The sequence below is a fragment of the Lutzomyia longipalpis genome, chromosome 1 (assembly GCF_024334085.1).
Source record: "Lutzomyia longipalpis isolate SR_M1_2022 chromosome 1, ASM2433408v1".
Taxonomy (NCBI): domain Eukaryota; kingdom Metazoa; phylum Arthropoda; class Insecta; order Diptera; family Psychodidae; genus Lutzomyia; species Lutzomyia longipalpis.
In genome coordinates, this window is record NC_074707.1 from 49,995,651 (window position 1) to 50,022,201 (window position 26,551).

General features: G+C 34.8%; 2 protein-coding genes across 4 annotated transcripts in view; one reads left to right on the plus strand and one right to left on the minus strand.

Moving 5' to 3' along the window:
• The window catches only part of LOC129788147 (protein Wnt-5), a 28,768-nt gene extending 2,428 nt beyond the window's left edge, over positions 1–26,340 (minus strand). Inside the window, exons 1-6 of one of the 3 annotated variants that reach the window (XM_055824175.1) lie at positions 25,868–26,340; positions 23,906–24,247; positions 11,779–13,192; positions 11,397–11,481; positions 3,353–3,533; positions 58–298 (exon numbers count right to left, since the gene is read on the minus strand). In XM_055824175.1, the coding sequence (XP_055680150.1) occupies positions 58–298; positions 3,353–3,533; positions 11,397–11,481; positions 11,779–13,192; positions 23,906–24,006 (2,022 nt within the window). In that variant the 5' untranslated portion in view covers positions 24,007–24,247; positions 25,868–26,340. Of the gene's footprint in view, positions 1–57; positions 299–3,352; positions 3,534–11,396; positions 11,482–11,778; positions 13,193–23,905; positions 24,335–25,867 lie in introns of all 3 variants that reach the window. The other 2 variants (XM_055824176.1, XM_055824174.1) reach the window with 2 other exon arrangements.
• LOC129788149 (probable salivary secreted peptide) lies at positions 13,788–18,141 on the plus strand. The gene is made up of 2 exons (XM_055824180.1): positions 13,788–14,919; positions 17,800–18,141. The coding sequence occupies exons 1-2, from the start codon at positions 14,743–14,745 to the stop codon at positions 17,986–17,988; spliced, it is 366 nt and encodes a 121-aa protein (XP_055680155.1). The 5' UTR covers positions 13,788–14,742; the 3' UTR covers positions 17,989–18,141.
• Positions 26,341–26,551: the final 211 nt, after the last annotated feature.

The window sequence follows — 26,551 nt, forward strand, 5'->3', positions numbered from 1 at the left end:
AAAAAAATAAATTAATTAAAGAATAATAATAAAAAAGAATTTAAAAAAAAATCTCACCTGAAGTTCCTGCATTTCCTTCTCCTGCAATTGAGACTCTTCAATTTCCTTTTTAATTTTATCCTGCAACTCCTTTATATCCTCCGGCTTGAAGAGCGGCTGATGCGGATGTTCGGTGTCATTGGAAGAATCAGGGGAGATTTTCTCCTCCACCTTGTTGATACGCTGTGGGAGTGTCATTAATCCACGTGGTCCACGTTTCTTCTCCTTCTCGCGTATATCAATGAATGTCTGAGAAAATCTACACAGAAGAGAAAGAGAGAGAGAGAGAGCGTGCAAATAGCATCCGTGAGAATGTGGAAATCCTTCGTGGTTGGGATTTTCTTCTGATTCCCGCATACCGATGGATATGAAAAGTTGGATTTATCCCAAAATCGGCGGAGATACTAATTCTCACGCTTAGAAAATTGCACTGAATATAGAATAAAAAAACTAAAAAAAAAAATAACAAAGAGTTTTAATTCTGATCCCCAGTAGTGAGGGGGCGGTGTGGATTAAATTCACTTTTTGTTCATTGGGGGTGGAGGGACTTTTTCATCTTCTTGCCGCACAACTTTCCATTCTTGCGTCATGCTAACGGTATGTGTGACGCGGTGGAGAAATGTTGAATTTTTGGGGAAAATGGGAAAACTATGTGGAATTTTTCATGTCCTCCTGCTACGTTGCAATCCAGAAAATATACCACTCTTTGATGTTGGGTCGGAAAATGTTGGGAAAGTGTCTGCGTGGGGCTTCCACCCACGCAAAAGTGCGTCGCTAAAGGGTGTGCCTGATAATGTGTTGAATTATTTTGTAAGAAAAAATAAATGAGGAATTTCTGGTGCTGCAATTAAGAAGTTCTGGAATTTCCAGGATTTTCTTATTGATCAAGATTTTCTGGGCGATATCATTGAAGAATTGATAAATGTCATAAAATAAAAGAGAAAAGAAGGGAAACGTTTGATTTTTTGGCAAAAATTCCAGAAAATCTTTTTTTCAGTAATTTCTGTTCCCTGAAATTCTAGCCTGAGAATCTGATCATTTATCGCCCTAGAATTTCAGTCAAATTCTAGAACGTTCATCAATAGTTTTTTCGCGAAACTTAAAACTAATTTTCATATAATTTTCCAGCTCAAAATTCAGAAGAATTAAATTACTAATGTCCAAGAATTCTGGTAATAAATCTCTCTCTCTCTCTCTCTAGAAAATCTTTCCCTCTGAAATTCTTGTTTCCTTAATTTACTAGAAGATCTATTAATTCCTTTTTTTTAAGAATTTACTAATCTAAGTATTCAGAAAATCAGAAGGAAAACCAAATCATGACTAAAATTAATTTTTAATCGTTTTTCTTGACCAAAAATTAAATGAAAAAAAAAAACATAATTTTTATCTCTCAAAAATTTTCTATGAATTTTTGACCAGAGGGACCAGAGAGACTTTTCCATTCTCAGAAATTTCAGGAATTTAACAGTCTTGAGCAGTTTCATAAAATTAAATTCTCTAAAGCCCTAGAAATTAAAAGAACTAGAAGATTTTTCAAGAATAATTTTCATTTAACCCTTTAAGGTTTTCTGGGTCATACGCTGACCCAAACGTGAAACATTTTATTTTTTCAATTATTTATGAATGTAATTGTTTTTCCATGTTACAAATGCATCAAATTCACGCATAAGGGGTCAAAGAAGACGTTCTGAGTGAGAAAAGTCCTCTACAAAAATTCATAGAAATAAAATCGCGATAAAAGAGCGCATGTTTCAATGTTTTTATGTTTCACGTTGGACGTTAAAGGGTTAATTTTTCTCTCTAAAAAATATCAGGGAAGAAATTAGATTGTCAAATTGTAAAGAATTTTCCAGGATTTTCCCAGGAATTCCTGGAAAACCAAACTATTCATCTCACAAAGAATTCAAAGAAAAGAACCCAACAGTTCCACTGAGACACCCTATTTTTAGATAAACATTCCTACCGGGGAAAGCTTATCGCGTGAGAGAGAGTCTAGTTAGTGTATTTGTATGGCGTTTTCCCTCTCTTGTACGCGGGGGAAAAATCGATACCTATGCTCTGGGTACTGTTGGGTTTTCCTCTCACTTTTCTCGCCCCAAGTAAGTGGAATTTTTGGGCGCCTGGTGTGCAGAAAACTGATTCAAGGAAAGCTGTGAATGACGACGTATGAGTGTATTGGGGTTGTCTTCCATCTCCCTTACTCCCTGTGTGCGAGTGTGGGTGGTTGGGTTTGGGGTTGGAAATTCCTCTCTTGTGTTCATGTGTATTTGGCGGTATGTTTGAATAACACGAAGGGTATTTTCCAGAGGCACCGAATAACGAGATAAGTGGTCTGTTGAGATTTCAATGCCTGTCTGTGTGGTTTTTAACAAAACCAAGATCACGAGAATGGGGGGCGGGTGTTCCATCAGGCGGGGGTGGTTTTTGGGTGAATTCCGTACGAGCTTCATTGTTCCCGCTCTTGACTTTCCTAATCAGTCAATTTTGCTTTATTTTCCACCATTTCCCCCCTCCCGGAACTATCGCATTTGAATGCTCAAATACAAAAGACACAAATTCCACCCCCTTGAAAATGAGGGGGTGTGTGTGTGTGTGTGTGAATTTTATCGAAATCCTTCTTGATGCTTTTATTGCAATGAAAGTGATAAATTTATCAATTGGAAAATGAAGAAGGAAATATCAATGTTGAAAGATTCGATGAGGGAGGCAGGAAAAAAAATAAATGGGGTGCATAAATTGCAAGTTGAGTGGTTAAAGAAAATATAAATAATTTTTCCACAAGATTCTTCTGTATCTGACACAGTCAAGAGTTTTCTCATTACAATTTTCCTCCTCTTTGTCATCCATTGAATTTTATTTGCAAGAGAATTCAGGGATTTTATTGCGTTATCAGTTGCTTTTTATTTCTTTCTGCCATTTATTGATTTACCTTTTTTATGGTTATCTGTGTAGGGATCTTTGCAGAATATATTCCGCATAACAAGGGATGCCTTCGTTAGGTATGTACCTTTACTGAGGATTTATTTCCTGTCTTGCAGGTTTTCACATCTTAACACGCTAAGATCTTATTTTACAGAGAAATACAAAGGCTACAAACTTCTCTAAAGATTTTGAGAAAAATATTCTTTGTCTTCTTGCACCCCTTCCCACCTCCACATAACAGTTTCTGAATAAATTCCTTGCTGATTTTGAAAGTTCAATTTTATAAAAGAAAATAAGCAAATGCAATCAAATTTGTAATAACAAATAGCCCCCATCTGGGGAATATTACGAGACTTTTGGGGGTTCTGGGAGAAAAAATTTCAATACTCACTTGTATCCAAATTCCAAATCATCCCCACATCCACCCCATGTCCAATCTCGATGGAGCTGTTTGGGTCTTGAGCTCCTTGAGCAACCACATGCCGCCAATTGACCATCCCGGCAAGCTCGAGCGATAAAACTTGCCACCCCAGCCGCAGCAAGAGCATGAATAAATGCCATTTCGGGGGATCCTGTGAAAGACAAAAGAGAGAAGAGACGTATGGGATGTTTCAAATGTACATATCTATCTTGTCTAATATCTCCAACAAATAGGAGATGGGGTGGGGGTGGAAGTTGGTAACATTTAAAACAATAATTGTGGAAATAATTAATATTCTCTCTTTCACTCTCAAGTGGATTTAAATTAATTTTCCAGAGTTGTTTGGGGGTAATTTTGGGTAAATGTGTGGGTGGTACGAGCCCCATCCACCTCCCACAGCCCACACCCCACACAACATCCTTTTGTACAGTGCGAAAATTTACAAATTGAACATTTTGACTCGCAACACATCCCAGACGTACAGCATAAGCACCCCAAAATGCTACACGTTGTTTGGGAAAGTCTCGCACAAGATGTTTGATATTGTGGAAAATTTTCACTTGGATGTTATGTGTGTGGGGGGTGGATTTTGTAACATAAAATCTGTTTAACTTTTCACATGAATGATGAGGGAAAATACGAAGAGTTGGAAGAGTTGTATCTGTACCACTGCACAATGTCTTGCAGTTCTCCGCTTGAACACCAAGATGGGAAAATTCTTTGAGAGAGGATTTCCAATTTTATCCCTTTTGCTGCATTGTGTTGGGGATTTCCTCCATGTGCCCAACTTTCCCGTATTATATGGAAAGGCGAGAAAAGGCATTTTCCCAACGTAAATTGAACATGAGTCTTGCTGCGAAAATTTCCTCTTGCTGCAATTGCTGCTTAATTGCAAACAAACTTGTGTGGTTTGGAAGATTGTATGTATATTATTTTGATATATATTCTAATTTTATTACATTTGCATAATTGCATAAATTTTGAGACATTTTGGGCATTTTATTGGGCTTCTTTTAGAATTTAATTTAGGCTTGGAAATTTAATAAGGACTCGAAAATTTTTTTTTGACTTTATTTTTACAAAAATTAAGAATCTTTGTTGAGAATTAAGTCTTCAAAAAATTCCTGAGCATGTCTGGGTTAAAGAACATAAGAAAAATTTAATTTTCTCAGAATTTTTATTTAAAAAATTCTTCATAGTAGCAAAAAAAATCTTGTAAATCAATGAAAAAGAATGAAGAGAAAACACATAACTTTGAAACAAGGCATTTTATAAAACGTACAAAAATTCATCCCTCAAACTTTTGCATCCCTTTTGCCTATTGAAAATTATTCAAGCATGCCAATGAGCGAATCCTCTTCGTCTGTCCTGCATATTTTAAAATCAAAATACAATTCAAATCCAATATATTTCGGACTATGTTGCACAGTATCGGGGAAAAAAGCCCTGAGGGTTGGAAAGAGAGAATAAAAAATCATCCATAAGGAAAACATGGCAATCTATCAGCATGTTGGATGATTGATGACTTTTTAATTAACTAAAAATTCAAGAGAATCGAATTTTAATTCAAATTCTCTCCCTCTTTTTCCTGCAACTTGTTGTATTTTTCACCAAGAGAGTCTTTTTTTTTCCACCTTCCTTCCTATAAATACTCAGAAAGTCTCAACAAGTCTTTTTTCCATACAGATTTTCCATATAACAAACTCGGCATATATGAGAAAAGTTTCTCTTTGCTGACTCTTATCGCTTTTATGGGGAAGTCTATTGCGCGTTTGGTTGTGCTGCTGTTACTGCTGCGAAAAAAAAATCACATCGAGAGGGATGTTCGATGAAGAACTTGAATGAAGGGCGATTTTTAAGTACATTTTAATGAATTCAAAAACTGTGACGACGGAGGTTTTGGCACAAAAGAATAAGGCACTACCCCAACATCATTTTATTATCAATTTGCGTACAATATAGCCAATCACCCCGAGGGGTCTATCTCACCCCGTTTTATTTTTTCCTCATCCAAACCCAACGAAGACTCACCCCATTCCTCTCACGTTTTTTTCCACATGAGAACTTCACCATGAGGATACGTCTCTCTTTTCTCGCTTAACTCTATCTTCGGAGATCATCTATTGGGACTAATACTATATAAAAGACTTCATCCGAAAAAAAAAAAGAAAAGAGAAGAATTCCAGGCAGAAAAAGGGAGCTATTTACTGAGGTTTTTGATAGAGAGAACAACTCCCTTTTGAGACTACATGCAACATCTCCTCAACTCATCGATGCGCGATTTTCTCTGCTGCAGGGGATTTATTTGATTTCACAGAGTATTTCACACACAAAATTATAAACAACCCCCTAAGGGATATTCCACAGTACCGCCATAATTTACCTAATTTGTATCAATGATGGAAATCAGCGGAAAATCTATTAGTCTCTGTAAGCATTTCCCCCGTGGAATAACAACCTACCGCATCGCATTCACTTCACCCAACAAGAGATTTTTCCATGCACAGGAAAATTCAAACTCATGCGACACAACTTTGAGAGCAGATGTACAGGAAATGGTCAGAAAATTACGAGCAGACAATGTTTGATGATTTTTCTTGAGAAGAAGGATTTTTAAAAATTTTTGTTTTTAGTAGATTTTTCATTTATAAAATTTTTATGTTAGATGTTGGTATAAAAAATTACAAAAATCCTTTTTATGTTTGAGAATATTTAATGAATTTTATTTCTCAAATATCTCTGTTTGTGTAACAACTTTTTAAAGTTGTTGAAGCTTTTAAACTTTAAATATGTTTTCTTTTTTAAGAAACTTCTTTTATTCAACTAAAAATTGTTAAACAGAGAAAATCTACAAATTTTAATCAAAGAACTAATGAATGAATAAAAAAATTCCTCAATGTTTGAATTTTTCATGGCACTACCTGTACCCGAAGCATTTTTTTCGAGAAGCCCAAAGCAACAACAAAAAGAAGGGAATAAAAAGCAAAGTTTTTCAAGGGACGCCGCCAGGCATTTAAAGACCCATATTCTCCCCCTGCCTATGCATAAACGACCCAAGGGTTGTTTTTCGGTTTCGAATTCTCTAATTTGTTCCGGACGTATGGTGAGGCATAATGTAATGATTATATTGCTGGTTATATTGTTGTCATATACAAAATGCCAGAAAGAAATTCAGTGGGGAATTTCCTCTGTGTGTGCACGACTGAAAATTCATCTCCACACTTATTAACAAACTCCTATTATTTTCTGCCACTAGTTTTTTTGTTCTATCCTGCATATGGTGCAAAAGGATAAAAAAGTCGTGATGATTGTTGCTTCTTCTCTTGTTCACAATATAAAGTCCCCAAAGGGATGCAATTCCTAGTCATTGTCTGTGTCACACAGAACTAATTTTTAAACTCGTTCCGAGAGTCTCTGATGGTCGTCAGAAGCCACAAAAAAGTGCATTAGTTGCAAGAACTATGAGGATGTTGATGAAAGAAATAAATTTAACAAAAAATTCTCCTGTGTGGAATTTTTCACATCATAAAAAGCTTCATTAATATTTTGCGCAATAAATTGAGGAATAAAAATTAATTTCAAATGAAATCACTCAATTTAAATGCAAAACTGTGTCATTTATTGCATTGATGGAGTTATTATACAACAAAAGTATTGAATTTATTATCTCCCTGCTATAGTGCTTTTGGGAAAAATACTATTTCACACATAAATCATGCCCAATGAAAAATTTTCGTCACAAAATAATATTTATGTATAGTTATCATGCTGCTGTTCGGTTGGTGCTACATTCCGGAAATTACACTCTAAAAAAATCCTTTGTAAACATTTAATTGGGGGATTTTCTTCGTAAGAAAAATATTTTAATTTTATTAAGACTTGAAATGGTATTGCTTGGAACTTTGTTATGCTTCAAAGGCTCGAAATGCATATGCTGCTAAGAATTTTAAAATATTTTGGTAAATTTTGAATTCAATGATTTGATTAACTGTCAGCTATGATATGTTTCCATGACTAGATGCATATGATTCAAGAGATTTAAATACAGCTATACGTAATGCTTTCTATATAATATGGAATTTTCGCAATATATTTTATTAAAGAATTCTTAGAAAATTTTCTTTTCACACAAATCACACACTTTTCTACAAAGAGAAATTAATTCTATTCTCTACTAAAATATTTAACTGTCTGCCTCATTTTATTTATTCATATCAATATCATGCAACCAATTTTTAATAATTCAGCAAAAGTTAAATAAAGAACTTTCTACCAGTCAATCAAAAATGACACCAATTTATGACATATTTATTAATAAATAGCACGTTCAGCGTTTTTTCTGTGTGTACATAAATTACACAAATAAAAATATATTTCATTTTCACTCCAAAAACTTTTGCCCATCAATTTCCCAGTACAAATGAATGGAATTTTTATTAAACCATCCCCCATCCTTTGTACAAATTATTCACCAATTAATCCATATAATTACACATATTATGTACAAATTATTTTGATTTTTTCTCTCTCTTTCTCGCAGAATGAGAGGAAAATATAATTTGAGATTTAAGGATGAAAATGCGACAAAAATGTGACAAAAATGTCTCTCATTTGGTAGGATAACAAAAAAATTAAAGCATGATAGCATTAATTGATGCTCCACCCTTAAGCGGGGAAGTATTTAGTATGATCCTCACATAGAAAAGGGGATATCGTCTGTGAAAATTGTCTCCGTGTAGCATAATAAAAGTTATATTCTATACACGGGACATAGACAGGAGGAGACAATAGTCCGGAGGAAAAGGTAGGTATATATATAAATGTTGATCTTCTTACAAGAACACACATTTGGAGTAAATTCCCGTAAAATCCCTCTTCTCAACTTTCCTCTTGAATAATCACACACCTGAAAATTTAACCATCCCCAAACCCCGTGACCTTCTCTCCATTCTCTTCTCGGTATGCGGAGAAAGAGTCGCACATTCACCATACCAAACGAATCCCAACGCTCTTTTTGACTTACAAATGAAATAAATGTAAATCCCTTTACAAAGTTTCATGCTATTACATTTGCTCTGCACCACCCCCAACTCCTGCCCTCCCCCTACCCTTTGTTTTTTGCCCAGGTGTGTGGAGCATCCCCTATACCTTTAGTAGAATCTTTCTAGCTTCCCCCGCACGTGAACAAACTCATGTATTTTGCACTGCCTTTGGCATTCCCTCTTTTTTTTTCCTCTAAAAAGGAATTTCCACACAGTAAAGGAGCATCTTGTTAAAAATTTATATTAATCACAGTGTGAGGGCAAAGAATGACGGGCGAGGGGTGGAATGGGCGGAGGGGGGTTGGAAAATGCACGTGACGGAAAACACACGGAAGAAAAGGAAAATCTTTGTGTGGAGAGATGGAGATGCAAAACATATTTCCCACGCCATGATTTGTTTCCGTGTTGTATACGCAAAGATGGGAAAAATCCTCAACATTTCCTGCAAAGTATTATGCAATTCTGGCACAAAAAAAGTGACACGGAGAGCAGTCATAAATCCGTATGTATGCAGAAAAATGGCACAAGAGTGAGAAGGAAAAACTTTTGATCTCTCCACAACCTTCCAGTCATAGTGGATTTTCACCACAAGCCCATTCCTATATTATTCTCCAACAATTCTTCCGCAGTTTGGATGCTCTTTCTGCAGTATTTCAAAAATATATCTAACATGTGAATTTTGGCGCACGGGAAAGACAAAGAAGTGGGCTAAAGTGTGTTGAAAAAAATGACTAAATTCTTTTTACAAATTAAATGTTTCATTAATAAGCATTTTAAGAGGAGATTTAATGAATTTATTGGTGCTAAAACTCAATAGAATTTGAAGAGAATGAACAAGAAAATATTCTTTAATTTAGTTTATCAAACTTTCACAACTCTTTACAAACTTTTTACAAATTACATTTCCCTGAAAATGTATTTTTATTTAAATTTCAATAAGTAGGAAGAAACTTTTCCAAATCATTCTATTTTTTTAAGCTTTTAACAAACTCTTTTAAGCTTTTACTAAACTTTGTAAAACATTTTCTCGAGAGGTTGATGCGTTCCTAATTATGACAAAAAAGATTCTTTTCTCTGTTTTTTTTTACAAAAAAATCTCTCTATAAAAAAGTTCTCTTTAATCATAGAAAAATAATGCAAAATTCATATTTCAAAAAAAGCCCTTCAGACAAACCCTATTGAATTAAATATTAAATCGCGAGTACAACAGAGCGAAATAACTCAACCCCATCCCCGAACCAAATAGATATCTCTCTCAGTTATCTAACTAAAAATACGGGGAAAAATAACTTGTAAAAAAACGCCATATCCACAGAGCTTTTCCAGAAAAATAATTCTATATTCATGAAATACATTTCGTGCTGTATTATGTATATAGTGGAGTGGATCCTTGTATCGTATAAGAGATTGTAGAACAGTGTACCGCATCGTATGTTGCCAACAATGCAATATAATTTAATTATTGTATAAAATATTGCATAATGATATTAAAATAGAGTGGAATTTTGCTAAGGAAAATCCAAAATAATAGAATATGCAATAAAACACCTCCCACCCACCCACACTCAGCTCCTTTGGAAAGCATAACCCACGAAAATTCCTTCGCAAGAGCAACCCCGCCCCCCAATATGTAGGTGGGTGGGTTGTAATATGTAGATGAAAATTTATCCACAATTTTACCCATTTTCCCATCAAAGAACCCACCTTACATATTTTACATTATAAACCTCACCACATTATAATTCGAGTCTTTCATATCTCAAGAGAACAGAGCGTGAGAGAGTAAGCGTGAGAGAGGGATGTTAAGTGTGCAAAATATTCCATATTCACATTGAAGGCAAAAGGAGATTGATCTTTTGGAATAAGGGCGCAACATATAATGCTCAATAAAATGATGATGGCAAATTCTTTGTACTAAAACTTTTCCCACTTGCTGGGGAAGCGTGAAAATTGAGAAAGTTTACCCACAGAAAGTACTTTTAGTGCGGGATTCCTTCGTTCTTTGGCAAACATGGGACTTTAACTAACATCTTATCTCCATTTTCACTTTTTGCCACTATTAATTGCTTGCGATCCCATTTTCTTTTCCCATCTTCTCCTGTGGAGGAAGCGAGGGAATATACTCAAGAGAATTGCTCATGAGAATATTACTTTAGAAAGATTCTATCGCAAAACCAAGATGTTTGGCAAAGGTTAATAACTTTTGAACGGTGTGCACGAGTCATACGAGGGGGTGGTGGAAGATTTCATCCAGAAGATCTACAAGTGCCTGTCCAACTAAATAGACAAAGAGGTTTTAGGTTAATTAATTTTGCACAATAGCCCATAAGATAACTATAGAGTCAGGAATATTCATTTCACTTTGCATACTTTCCATAAAAGCATATGTAGGTATGTAAGTACCTACATATGAGGGAAAATCTGTTGGAAATTTTGTTCACTTTGGAAATTTGTAGAAAGCTTAAAAGTTATGGTTTACAATAAATTCTCTCCTGTTTGATTTAATTTAAAGTTTATTGATTTTATTAAAAACTCCTGTGAAGCTCTATAGAATAAAGATTTTAATTAAAAATCTGGAGATTTAGGTTAAAGAATTCAATAGAAAAAAATTAGAACTCTTTTAGATCTTAAAAATTCTTTTTTTTCTGTGGTTTGAACTCAAGTTTGAAAAAATATCCCATTAAAAGGAGTTTATTCACTTTGATTCCCATCATAATAATTTTTAAAATAAAAAGTAATTCGAAGCATAAAAGTTATGATTTTTGAATAACCATTTTAAGCATATTTGGTTTTTCTTGAATATATTTCTTCTAAAACATTTTCTTTAAAATTCTTCTTTAAATATTCCCACGAGAGACCCTGAAAAATGACTATACCCCTTTCTTGGGACATTTTCATCATTCAACTGGAAAGTTTCACTTCACTTAAAGTCTATATATTTGCATTTGGTTATATGTTTATATATAACTTACCGATGCTTGTAATTGGTCCAAAAACTGTGTCATCATCAACTGTTGAGCAATTCCACCTGCGACTGCCGAATTGGTGTTTACATTCCTATAAAGTGAAGAAAATGAAAATGATGAGAAAATATTTTCCTTTAATTTCCCAGAAAGTTTTCCATTTTCTCTCTTTTTTGCTTGGAAAATTCACATTTAATTTTGTGTGTATTTTGCAAATAAATAATGAATGGGTTTTGTGAAGGAGTATGCGGTTGTGGAGGAAGACGAATAGGGTTGTACAATTTTGAATAACATATTTGTTGGGGGAGAGATGTAAAATATTCAACAGGAGGGTTGGGATGGATGTCAAATGAGGCAGATTGGGTGGGTTGTGTTGCGGAGTAGATATTACCTGAATGGCTGAACGAGCACCCCGACTAATGGCTGGCATGATGTTGGTGTGAAGAACACAGAGTTTCTGCTGGCCATAGCTCAAACCACCCACTTCATGGCATAGACTTGGATTGATGTCGATACTTTCTGTGTAAATATTTGCTGGGTTTATTGGTTGATTCGCGTTCTCCAGTGTTGTGTGGCTACGCTGATTTCTCGGCACACGCTGAAGTTTCTTCTCACCACGACCTTCATCAGGAGCTCGTGTGGCATTCCTCGTACCATCTGCCATTTTTCTACCCTTGCGATTTCGCTGCTTGCCAACACTCTCACTCCATGCTGTGGCCAGTGTGCAATTCCCAATGACTTTATCATCAATCTCCTTGCACACCTTATTCGGTTGCTTCTTCTTTCGCCTCCTACTCCCCGTCATCTTTTTGCCATTCTTAACATCTTCATTGTCTTCCTGCAACTTCTTGCGCGTGGGCGATTTAGCGGTGGTGGTTGGGAGATTTTCGTGATTGATGCGCACATGAGGGGTACTACTGTTTTCCGGTGCAACCGCCACAATGGGCGTTTGATCATTCTGCAGGAAAACCTGTGGGACAATTGTTACCTTCTCTTCGCGCACGAGAAAATCCAAATCCACCTCATCCATCCTCTCCTCGTCAGTGTCACGCAGAATATCCTGAGTCTTTGGCAAGGGATTGAGCACAGCAACAGGATGGGGAGTTGTTGTCGGCGATGGATCACCTGGATGGTGGGTTGTTGTGATATTTATAGCCGTGTCATTTGCATGGTGACGCCTCAGGGAGGGAAATTGAACGAATTTACTTTTGAAGCTGCGATCGTGCTTTGTGATATTGTGCAGCATAACAATGTGACGCTTGAGATCATCAATATTGGTTGTTGTTGCTGAATCACGAAAGATGGAACTCTTGCGGGGCTCTTTCGTATTGTGCTGTTGTTTCAATGCCATCGGTATAATGTATTTGCGATCATTCACCGCCATGTGATGATCACCACCCGCTGTTTGATCGCCAGCCGGTGGAATTTCTTCAATTATACGAATCTCGCGATCGTAAACATTACTTATTGATGCACTCGTGATGTATTCAGTCTTAATTGTCGACGCTCTCTCAATGGTACCCAGCAATTGCTGCGTTGCCGATGGTGTCGATGTTGGTGGCGATGGTGTTATTATTTCGATACGGCTCAATAGTCTCTGCTTCCCAAGGAGACCCGTTGTCTGTTGCTGTGCTATTTGGTGGACATTGTCAATGGCATTAGTTGATGGTGATACATTTGCCGTGTTCCGATTTAGTGTCACCCCATTGCTTTCGTCGATGGTTAAATTCATTGAAATACTTATGTTTGATAGGGTTTCATATTCGCTTTTGAATTCGATGAATGGTGACTTTATTCCCAAGCACCTGAAGGGAGAATGAATGAAAGAACATATTTCAGGGAATTACAACATATACATAGGTGTAGGTAGCATAATTCTAAATGATTCTAATGATGATTTTTGAATGCACTCAATGCATATTTCTGGGAATTTATGAGAAAATTGAGCTTTTGTGAAAATTTGCCTTTAGCGATACGTTGAATGAAATAAAATTTAAATTTATCATAGAATTTACTGATGAAATTCAAGCAATTTTAATAAATTAAATATCTCATTGGCACCTGCTGCCAACTTAGTAATCACGTGAGTTTGAGGATTAAAGAAGCCCTAAAACTCATTTATGTACATTTTCCTCCTTCTAACTCACGCGTTTTCTCATTTAGCAGTTACTACAATGACCCTTAAGGGTAAAGAAACTAATCCACTGTGTCGCCATCTAACATTTATCACAATAAATTAATTTTTTGCCTTACTATACCCTCACTATACAATGCCAGATTTATTTCTCATTGAGATAAGACGTTTTATCATTAGGTACTTTAATCTTCATTTCAGCAGCACACGTAAAAATAATGCTATAAATTTCGCTAAAATAAATTTAATTAATTAACAATGCACTGCAGGATTTACTTCTTGTGCACAGATTTTTCCAACTTCTCTCTCGGAAAATTCCCTCATGTACAAAACTAAAAAATCCTCTTAGAGTTTGATTGCTTTCGAATGTCTTTCCCCGTTCTCGGGGAACACTTAATTGCAATCAATCCTCTCAATGGATTTTATCACATCGCCTCATGGAGTAGTCGCTTTTTCTTGCGCTCTGTCTCTAAAAAAGGCTTTTCTATTTAATTGTCTGGCGCTCTTTACAAAATGCCCGAGTATATTTCCCGAGAAATGACATCAGAATGAACAAACTTAAATGATTCATAGCACTGGTTTGACTTTCTCTCAGGTGGTTATGTTCTTTATATTTCACAATATCATGTTTTTTGCACCCCATACGCGCGGGACTCATCTTGATTGTTTGCCAACTTATTATAGAACCGACGACTATCCAAAGTACGCGGGTTTCCATTGAATCGTACAGAAAGATTGCTTCTGGAGTGGTTTGAAAGGTGAATTGATTGGTAATTAAAAATGATCAATTGATTGTAATTTATCACATGGCGTCTGTCGTGAAAATCGGTCACTGTTGTCGTCATTGTTGTGGCAACAAATGAGGCGATACAATTTATTAATTTTCACTCATTGAAATGAAAAATTAAACGTCGAAGCATTTCTGTGAATGGAAGAAAAGGTTTTTTCCCTTTTGCGCGCTCACAATCAAATATGAGTGATGTTTCAGTTTTTTTTGTGCAAAAAACGCAAGAAAAAAAGTTAAATTAAAGAAGAAAAAAATTAGTGGCAAAAACACCATGTGAATAATTGTTTGGACAAGTGGAAGAGTGATAAGATAAGGAGGGAAAATTTAACAGCAAAGTATAAATAAGTCTGGGTTATTTTGTACTGCCTCAGTTTAGAAATTTCACTCGAATTTTGCATTACAAAGTGTGTGTGGATATTCAAGGAAGACTCACGATGAAGTTCTCAGTGGGATTAATTGTCTTGGCGGTATTCTGTGGTGTTCTCTATGCCCAGAGTCATAACATTCAATGGGGCAATCAGACGCACTATGACCGCTTGTTGCACCGTGAATTTGTACATAAATCCTCAAAGTGGATGCAGGTCGTTACCCATGAAGTTAACTGGCCAAATGTAAGTCTTTTTGGATTTTATTTTTCCCCATTTCTTTATTAATTCTTCACAAAAAGTCCCTTCGTGTAATGATACCTCAATTGGCGCATCAAATTTGATGATGTTCTCCGCACACATAGGAGTGAATGTGTGTGAAGATAATTGTCTAATTTGATGCTGGCGTCTCTAAAATTAATCAAAATCATGGTGTTTTTGGGTCGTCTCGATTACTTGCAGTTTTAATTCAAAACTTTCCGAGTTTCCCCTACACAGAAAGTCAAGAAGAGGAACTTTTCATTGTTCATTCCACCAGGAACCTTAATTCAAGGGTATATTGGGAATTAATGAAATTTTAGTGAATGGAAGACCCAAAAATAAGAAGATTAAAGGTTACGAAAAATTGTGGTGATGGGCTTTAGAATTTAGATGGAAATTAATTCTAGATTGAAGGATTTAATTAAAAGAAAAATTATTTTTGCGATGGGTTTTTTTTTAAGAAAACGTACGTTAAACACCGATATTATACACCAAATTCTTTTTTTACACGATGTGTAAAAAATGTTGTAGCAAATCTTTATTCGACTGACTTACAGCTTTTAATATTGAATGATTTTATATTTTCTCATTTTCCGCGGAATTAGTTTCAATTTATTTCACATTCTGCGGAATTTTATACAATTGTGTGAAACAATAAAGGACAATATCACGTATAAATAATAATATTTCAATCAGGATCCATTTTATACATACCGTAAAATGGGGTGTATAGGATCACTGGGGTGAATAGAATCAGCAATCTGGGAAAATCTTTGATCGTAAATTTTGACCAAAATATGTTTTTAAATTTTGAAATCATACCACCGAAAGAAACATTAGACTATATAGAATTAGTTAGTGAATATTAGAATTTATTTCAAAAAAATTTTTCTTACATTTATTAAATTTTAAAAAATGATGTGTTTTGCCCTAAATTGATTGACCCATAAAACTTTACTTGTTCTGAAAAGTACGAAAGTTCTAAAAATATAATTCTACTGCCATTCAACGCTCTTTTTATCCAAGAAAAGAGATTAGTAAAGACATTTTATATAAAAAATTATTTTTTTCTATTTTTAGTGGTTTTTTGATTTCATGTCACTTAATTTAAATATTTGGGGTGAATAGGATCACTAATTTGCATACTTCAAGGGGCTTTTAAAATGATTATTTGACTAATATGCTAAAAAATGAGATAAGATATGAGATGTACAAGCAAGAAGAATGTTGAATCTGAAGATTTAGCTCTTAACCCTTAATCCTTTAACCCTTTTAGGACCGATTGAACGTTTTCGCAAATATCTCGATTTTGAAAATTGCTTTTTTTAGCTAGTTAATCTTTATTTATTTAGCTAGAAATAATGCAGAACTATGTCTTAATGATCATTGCACATTTTGAGATTGCAAAAAGACATCCCCAAGGACTCACAGGATCAAAAAGGACGTAAAACTGAAAATTCCAAAGTTGAGATTTTTGACCAAAAATGTCTTATTTGAGTTCAAATAAACTTCCAAAATTTATTTTCACAGCATTTCAGAATCTTTGTGGTCCTTAAGGGGTTAAGGACTAATGGAACATTTTCGGATCACAGCTTATTTTTGAAAATGGCGTAAGTTTAACCCTAAAGACTATATGGATTTCAGCGGATGCAATCAAGTGAACATAAATTTTTGGGGTATCTTATGGTCCTTAAGGGTTAATCTTATGCCATTTTCGAAAACAAGCAATGATCAAAAATATCGTCCTTCGATCCTTAACTGCCTAAGGATCGTAAGGATTCCAGAATGGCGTGAAAATAAATTTTGAAGGTTCTTTTGAGCTCTAGTATGACATTTTTACCAAAAATCCCGATTTTGTAATTTTCGGTTTTTCGTCCTTTTTAATGCTCTTAGTCCACAAAGATGTCCTTTTGTGATTAAAAATGTTCAGTTGCTGTTTAAACTTAGTTCTCCATTATTTCTGGGTGAATAAATAATTAACTTGTCAAAATTAGGCATTTTCAAAAACGACCTATGGGACGATAACGTTTTATTGGTCCTTAAACGATTAAAGATCACCAATTCGCTCAAAGCCTGGCTAAACTGGTTAAAAATTAAATTGACATTAACTAAAAATGATTTTTCTTACAATAATTAGTGATTTTCCACGTAAAAATCGCAAATAAAATAGGTGATCCCATTCACCCCAAGGTGGGGTGAATAGAATCAGGACTATTTTTTTTAAATTAACGAAAAGGAGCACCATGCGGTGAAAAAGTGAAATAGTATCCTTAAAGTAGAAGGAGAGACCCATAATTTCGCTTTTATTTCATAGGTCTAGCTCAAATAGTTTTTTAGTTACAGCCTCTCAAAGTTTAAAACTGATTTTATTCACCCCATTTTACGGTAGAGCATAAATTAATATTGCAACATTGAATAATTTGTAGTGAAACTAAATGTTGAATGTTTATCAATATTTGCTGCAATTTATGGACATCACTGTGAAGATCAAAAATTCTTCAATTATTTGCTCACCTTTTTGTGTATGTTTTAAGGTGTTAATTCTTTAGGAAGTTTAATTATAAAGTGAATTAAAATTCTTGAATTTTCCTAATTAAAAAGGATATTTTTATAAGAATTTTGCTTCATTACTCAAGACATTTCGAGACAAACTGAAAGGAGGCGCCTGGTGCTACTAGTCGTCTCCACTGCCTTTTAATCTTCAGCTAATTAATTTAAATAATAAATAAAAACAGAATGAATTTGAACAAAAATTCAACAATTGAGTGCCCGTGGAAAATAAATTTAAGATTGATTTTAAAATGTCTCAATTAAATATTCTTCTTCTTGCATGTTCCAATAAACATGTTTTAATCCATGTTGCAGAGAACTCAAGCAGCTCAAGCTAGGAATGCAACAATAACATACATTCGTGCCATGGATCAATATGTAAATGGCAAGGGTGGATACGCAACCCTGAGAGCTGGTGGTGTTGGATTCAATCACACAGAGGTTCGATTTAAATCACAGAGAAGCCAGGGGATCGACTTCATCTTGGAGATTTATGGGCACTAATTGTGTGGTCAGCATGGGAATTGGTTTGGAAGCTTTAGCACCTCCGTCTGATTGCTCTTCCACAAATTGCTCTCACAACCTGTTAATTATTTATTTTTTTCTCCCTGCTCCCCCAAAATTTCGCTGCAAGAATAAAAAATTCTGTGAGTTCTATGACAATTCTTTTATTTCAAAATTCATTTTTGTATATATTCAGTTGGGCAAATAATATCGCATTTATGAAGACAACAATACGTATTATTTTGACGAAGAATAATCGTGCAAATACCGCAAATATCTACACCAAAAAAAATAATACGTAAGAGTTAGGTAAGAAAAATAGAAAAGTAAATTTTCTTAAAAAAAAAAAGAGCTGTCACAAAATTTGTAATGGAAAACCTTTCTCAGCTCATCAATAAATAAAAGAATTAAATGATATGATAGTAACAAAATGACAAATATTGAGCTGTTATTTTTAATTAAAATGTATATATAGTTGTCGTATTATGTATAAATGTGTACGTACATATATGTTACTCCCCCGACAATCCATCTAAATTGTGTCAAACACAAATAAATGGGAAAACGCGTTTTTTCGCACTCAATAAATGAACTATAAACTCTTCCTGTGCTTCAACCCATTTATTTTTCACCAGCAAAAATCGCCCAAACGCTGCTAAAATGGACAAGGAAACAAATCGCAAACGTTGGCTAAAAAAATAAAGCTACAACACGGAGTTGGGGGTGGTTCGCTGTATACAAAAATGATTTATCAACCCTTCAATTGTTGCTCCATGAGTGTTCAATAATTGCGAGGTATTTTCCGAGCTTTTTTCTGCGGATGCCACGTTTTTTTTTTCAAAATCATTTTGTATTAGCCTGAGAGTTCAAGAGGATTTAATTAATACGATTTTTCATAGGAATTCTCTCTACGCGGGATTTCTGCGTGATCTAAATGAGAAAGATTCTATCTCGTTTGGTATTACCTTGTTGCGAGCTTTGAGGAAATTGAAGAGGAGGTGTCAATGGAGATTAAGGCAATTGCTCAAAGGTGTGATGGATTTTTATAGTGCCTAAGGGGCATAAGAGGGAGGATGATACAGAGAAATTGAATTTTAATTGCACTTTTTATGGGTTTTTTTCTCTCTTAACCATTAAACTCCTCGTACTTTTAGCACAATCCCACGAATTTTAGGACAGAGCGAAAACACAGAGCAATGTGATAAAATATTGAGATTTTAACTTTCTTGTTGCTTTCGCTGTGAATCAAAATGTGAGGCAATAACACTTATTTTTCTTGTTAAAATCACCTTTTGTCGGAATTCTTCCTCATCTGAAATTTTTATAAGAAACTTTGTGTGAATAAAAGGGAGAATGTGAGATATAAGGTGTGGAGGTGGGAAAGTTCTTGGCTCAGAAAAAAAGGCTTTTCTATTTAAGAAAATTTTTGGATTTTTTAAGCAGCTTCTTGTATCTTTGAGCCTTTGAATAAGGCTCCTGAAGAGTTAAAATGACTTGAAAAAAAAAGAACAAATTTTTACGTTGTAAAAAATCATGCCATATCATTTTATATTTTTTTCAGGGAAGTATATTGACTAATAAAAAGTCCACAAAATACTTTGAGATTTTCTTGAAAATTCTTTAGTGAATTTACAAAGTTTTTTATACGAAAAATTCAAAAGCTCAAGCTTCAAGTTTCTCTCAATTCCCAGGAGGCTTGAAACTTTTCAACCCCCTCAACATATCACCTTGAAATTTCATCCTTTTAACCACTACTAAAATGGAATTTTCTTGTTTTCTATTATTCTTTTAGCAGCCAGATTACAGGAGGAGTGTGAGGTGAGCTGAATGTGAGAGCTGTTGACGCCCTTTTGAGCACACAAATGGTTATTTTATCCACCTAATAGTGCACTATTAAGGCACTTTTTTACCTTCTCTCCCCCCTATTGTGTGTCACACTGTTGTACATATAAAATATATGTAGAGAGCTACAGTTAAAAGGGGGAAAGGAATTCTTGTTCACGGTGAAAAAGGTGAGAAGTGGCAATCCGCAAAATTAGCTCTTGAATCAACATTTACAAGTCGTAACATAAAAAGAGTTAAGTTGCGAATTGATGATAAAAAAAGGGAATGATAAAATATCGCGCACGAAGGTGAGTCAGAATCGTGGAAAAATGTCAAAAAAGGCCATTCATTAATTTAATAATACTTCTGCCAGACATTTTTTTGCCGTTCATCTCTCTTCGGTGCAAAATTTTGCGCACCTCACGCTTAATTAAATGCCCATGGATGGGTATTTCTGTGTGAGAGGAGCTCTTCAGCTGAATGTACATAACATAGGTACTATAAGGCTCCAATGAGGGGCGAGAGAGATTGGATTGAATGGGAAATGAATGAGATGCGGAGGGATGTGTAAGGGCAATTTATTGAATGTGAACTCCCTCATTGAAAAGAGTATTTCTCACCAGGAATGTTTGGTGTTTTCCAATTGTAATTGTTTACTGGGTATGTGCTACAAGCCCAATGGAATAGCAATTAAATTGTCAATTTGGATTAAATTCAACGTGGTGCGGCCTTTTATGAATGTGCGGCACATTAAATGGGCGATATTTTCCTCTGCCGCTCTCAAAAGAAATATTATACCTTTTTTTGTCTTGCCTGTTAATTCACTCGCCGTATTGAATTTATTTTCCTCATACTCCTTGGGAGAGAGAGGAGAGAAAATTGCGACGTCGAAGAGGATAAAGATGATGAGGGAGAAATGCGAAGGATGTGTTGGAACTATGTTGAAATGGGCGAGTAATTTGGGCGCTTTTTTGCTGCTTTTGCGGTGTCTGGGAGGGAAAACAAATCTCTAGCAATATAATTTTCAGGCATAATCCGATCAATCAAAGTCAACAGCTGATCATGATTTCACGACACGACCCCTCTTTTTTTTTTCCTCCGCAAAAGTCCTCCGCATGAGTTTCTTCAACCCCTCATACCCTGACCAGGGTGAGTTTCTTCACTCCTGCTGCGCTAGGGCAGTGTTGGATTGAGAATTTGCAAAGGAGAATGAATTAGAAGAATAATTAGAAAATGACTTGAAAGAATAATTTTCCCTATGGGGAGTAACGTAAGAAGCTCATGAGAATTATTCCAGGGCTTCCAGCAATCCAGAGAGATTTTTATTAAAAAAAATTAATTCTTTTTGTGATTTTAGAGATTTTAAATAGGTCAAAAAATGCAATTATTTGCCCCTTGGATATAGACAGAAAACACATAAAATTAATTAAATTAATTTAATTCCTTCCCTGAAACGAATAAAATTGAGTAATTCTCAAATGTTTTGAAACCACTTGACAAAATGTTAGATAAAAAATGTTGACGAAGGGATTTCATTAAAAAAAACCTCCATTTAGCATAAAAAAATTCCTCCAGGGGAATTGATAAGAGTAGCGCATGTAATCTTAATGAATTCGGATAATATAAATTTAATTAAATTTCATTCTTACCTAATCTCGAATTATTCATTTTCAATTCAATCGCTTTACGTTGAAATTTTATTTTGAGCATGGGAAATTTGGAGTTTCTTCTTGTACATATATTATGAGCCTCCTAATCGTCACGGTGAATTGATAAAATTAAGTGGATTTCACATCTCTCTGTGGCTTTTGTGGTGGGGAAATGTGCTCTTTTTTCGGTGAGGAAAAAAATCCCATGGTTTCATTTTTCGGGGATGGAAATTGAATAAAAACACCCATTTTTCACATTTTTTTGGCGGCTTTTCTCGTGTTACGGGGAAGAAAAATGGACAATATTTCCTCCTCAGCTTACATTTTGGCTTTTCTGTGTAAGTTCTTTTTTCCCCTGCCTTCTTATGAAACATGGGCTCGTTTTATCCCTATTCTATAACATCCTGGATATATCTTCTTATGCGGTGTGGATGTTCTTCCTGGTGCAACGACAGAAGGGTACTCCACGGCACAAGAGAAGAGTTTAAAGAAGTTTTATGGCGATAAATCGACAATAAGAATTTATCATTGATATTTTTTCTTCAATAGAAACTCTTTCACATTGAAGGTAGTATACTACAAAACTTGAATGTTGGAGGCTTTCCATTGTCTCTGATGGGAATTGTTTGTTCACGAAGAAGGATTTGCATTGTACAAATTGAGATTTTCACCAGGAAGCCAAGAAGAAAGGACTTCTCCCGGTAGAACGAAGAGCTTCCATAAAGTACATTAAATTAGTCAAGATTCCGGAAGATCTTTATAAATCACACGCTTCGCCAACAGAATCCTTCGATGGTGTATCCTCGCTTCCTGGCAACTGCACTTTTGTCATTGTCACACCATTCTTGGGGTATTTATTTATGTTGTTTTTGCACCCGAGTGTTGTAGAATAGAAAGTGCAATTTGAAAGTGCGACGATTCCCATTCACAACACAATCTTTATTAATTTTCTCCCGGACATTTTCTTATCCGCGCGCATCCTTTCCCCGGTGCAAGACAATGAATTTCTTCCTGAATGTACAAATTTTCACAAATATAAATTATATTCGCTCACAGGATATCCGGTGAATAATTAAATAAATTCTTCAACCGTCACTCCCTGAGAGAATTTCAAAATTGCACTTTAACTTTTTCTCATTTCAAACATTCTTGGGGTATATTGACTCGTTCTAGTTCGCCTCTCTCTCTCTTTGGCTTTTTTGTGCACAATTTGCTCTTTGCTTGAGGAAAATGTAATACTTTGATTGGAAATAGAAGGAGATCCACACGCGGGGTACGAAAAAAAACGAGGAAAGAATGAGGCGCGCAAAAGACATAAAATTGAGAATAGAAGGGGCATCCAACATAAGACAAGTAGTTTCAAGTTGGGATGTTAATTAAGAGTTAATAGAGTAAAAGATTTTATCGATTTACCCATAAAAATACCTGTAAAGGAGGCGTTAAAGTTGAGGAATAGCACATCTGTTCCCCTCACATCTGCCAACGCAACAACTCACAATTTTAGTGATCAATTTTAATGAATTAACCGTGCGATATATTTTATTAGTTGTTCAAACAAGAAATCATTTTACATTTTGCATGAAGATCCTGTCTTAAGTGTTTCTATGTACATAAAAGACTGAAATTCGACCTGATGAGCTGTTACGAGGGGTTGATAAATCATCTAACATGTTACCTATATTTATTTTATTTTTAAAAGGATATTTAAATGGATTTATTTCGTTGTTTCCTTTCTTTTTAAAAGAATTTACATATACTGTGGAGACGCCCGGTACGTACCAGGCGCCTCCACTATGTTCTATTTAATTTATCTAAAGAATTAAAAATAATTTAAAATGAAATTATTGAAATAGATTAAATTAAATCTATTACATTAATTTATGATATTTTAACGCTTCTTATATCTCTGCACAATGTTAAATTCTCCATTTTATTGCAAATTTCATCCTCTAAACAATTTGTTAATACAATAAAGTATAAGACATCCTCACGCATAGAACTTTTAGTATATGGGATGTTCTTTTAATATTCCAAGTAAATTTATTGCAATAACTTTTCTTATCTTGGACTTCTTGATGAAAAATGATTTTCTTTTTTTTCCTTTGCAACAAAATAAGAAAGAGAATGAAACTTTTCTTGTCATCTTCATTCGCGACTTTTTTTTCTTCTTTCTTATATTCCTTCAAGCAAGATGAACCGCAGAAGACAATAAAATTTTCTTGTCATTGGAATTTTCTCGGGGTAGCTCTCAATTTTCCCCATCTTTCCATCACAGTGGATTGCGAAATATGCTAAAGACATTTATGATTCATGTCACATTTTTGTGATCTTCTTTTTTTATGATCATCATGTTATTGTTTTTCTTTTGTGCTTTTTCTGTGGGAAAAGATTTTCCCATGGGGGGTGGGTGCATATTGTAGGGGGTGAATTTTGCGGGAACTTACATCCATGTTGGAGTGCCTTGTAATCCCCATCCAGACTTGACAAATAATCCGAAAATGTATATAGTCCAAAGCGGTAGGAGTTTCCTTGTAAATAATTCCATATTATTCCTCAAGTCTCTTCCATAAAACCGCCTCTCCTTTCGTCTATGTTTTTGCTTTGCACGTTTTTGGCTGCTTATCCACTTTCCTTTTTGCGCGTTTGTCTCTTTTTTGCCTCCTTTATTTTATTTTACTTTTATTGCAATAAATTCACTTCAATTCACTTCATATCACACAACAATAAACACTATTTTATGCCCCACTCGCTGTTGGCGGCTCTCCACCTCGAATTGATTTGTCTTTCTACATGGAAATCTTTTATTGTCTTTTCAAAATGATTCTTTCTTTTGCCATTCAGTGTGTATAAGAAGCCCCCCAATGTGGCACAGGCTTAGAACACACAGAGAAGGAGGGGTGAAGGAAAAGGTCTTCTTTCTCTGTTCCCCCCTCAAGAAAAAAAATTGGAGCAATGGAGCAATATTTATTCACAATGAGAACGACGAGAGGGGCAAAGAAAGAGGCACATTTTCCATTTTAAAAATGAAATGACATGGAAAATGACGAGATTTAGTTGAAATACATTCATTTAGTCATATGAAACATTCATGAGGATTAACGGAAGGGAAATATTTAGGAATATAAATCAAAATAATTCATGGTTCACACAGAAAAAAAAAGATTTTAATGGTTGGGAGATGTTCTGGGGGGCTTACAGAAAGGTTTTACAGCGGTCACAGCAGGGACGGGAAGGGAGAGTACCAATTAATAATTTTAATTTGGGGGTGGATGCATAGAATGGCTCTAAAAAGGTTCTATTCTTCCGCATAAGTTTTCATTTTGCTTGATTTTCTTAACGGAAAATTTTTCTCTTGGAGAGAATAATTGAAAAGATTTTTTTTTGTAAAATATTTTCTTTTGTCAAATGAATTACTTTTAAAACAAAATTATATATTTTAGAGTGAGATTTTAAGAGGAAATTGATTTTTTCTAATCTTGAAGAGATTTATTTTTTTGAGAAATAAAAATAACGCAGGGTTGTCCAATATTTTTTCCAGATTAAGACCACGAAAAAATGTAATAGAAATAGTTCGACGGCTATGGGTTAAGTTTATAAATTACTTCTAGGATTTTAAGGTAATCGGCCAAGTCGTTTAGTAGGAGAAAGCACACACAAACTCTTTTTTTTTAAATCTAAGTTTGTATTTTAAGTTAGTTAGGTGATATTAATTAAACCGCAAAAATAGGGTGTTCCCCTCTTACAAGTTCGCGGTTAAAAAAATGAAAATTCTTATGTATTATTAAATTATTAGTTTTTTTACAATTCCTAATTTTGTAAAATATCTTTACAAATCTTTATCATTTTATTATTTTGAGAAGAAATAAAATTTCACATTAAAACGCTTAAAAAAATTTATAGAAATATGATTTAAAAAAATATAATTCAATGGAAAAATCTAACGGAAAATAAAAATTATTTAAAATTATGGTTCGTACCTAATGAAATAAATATTTTATTTCATAATCAATTGAATTTCATTGTTTTCTGAGAATTAATTTCATATAAATTCCTTGGAAAAAATTACAATAAATAAAATATCAGGCAATTTAATTACCAAAAAAAAATTATTCAAATATAATTTTTTTTCAAGCTTCAAATTCTTTTAATCCTGTTGACACAACAAAACTACTTAAACTATTTTGTTTTAAAAAAAGAAGAAGAAAGTAGTTATTAATTAAGGAAGTTTCGTTGCATTGAGGCGAATTTAATTTGATAATTAAAAACAGCAAAGTGCAAACTTTTCACTTTTGTGGGTGAGTTTTTCCGCGCGTGTACGGGGGGTGGAAAAAAAATATAGCGTGAAAGGAAAGAAAGGAAGAAAATGATTTAATTAGATGGGATAAATCACAGGGATTCTTTTGTACCGCAACTACACAAATCTCGCCACTTCCTTTGTCCCCACTTGAATGAATAACTTTGCTAGTGGTGCTTCAGTAGTGATTTTCCTCCGTGGAAAATAGCACGATAAATTAGTGTCATAGAGAATAATGGGTAGAACTCTTCACGCCACTGCACAGTGTTCACTCCTTTTGCGCACTCGGATATCCTTTTTGAACGGGATTTTTAGCACTTGAAAACTATATACTTTTCCTAAACCCCGTCGAAGGAAGCACTGCTGGTGCACAGGAAATAAATCAGCAGTGAATCCTCTGGAAAATCCCGCACAATTGGACAAAAATTGCAATGGAAATGTGTGTCATGTATGCAGCGGGGGCAAAGGGTTGAAAGAGGGTGAGAATACTTTTTTTTTTAATTTTAAATTCCAAACGTTATACCGTGGTCACACCGGAGGTCCTTGTAAAAGACTTCCGCTCGCGCGAAATGTTTGTAAACAACTGAATTCAACATCGAGAGACGAGAGCTTGGGTGATGCTGAAGTCACATCCATGAGTGGCTTTTCGGAGCTTCGTCTCGCTCTCGGTTTGCGATGATGGTTATAGCATTGCGAGAGTTGTTCGCTCTTTTGCCCTTTCAGTGTTGAGGCAACGCGGGCAAAAAAGACCTCGATGGATCATGAGACGCACGCAAGACAATTGAATGGGAATTGG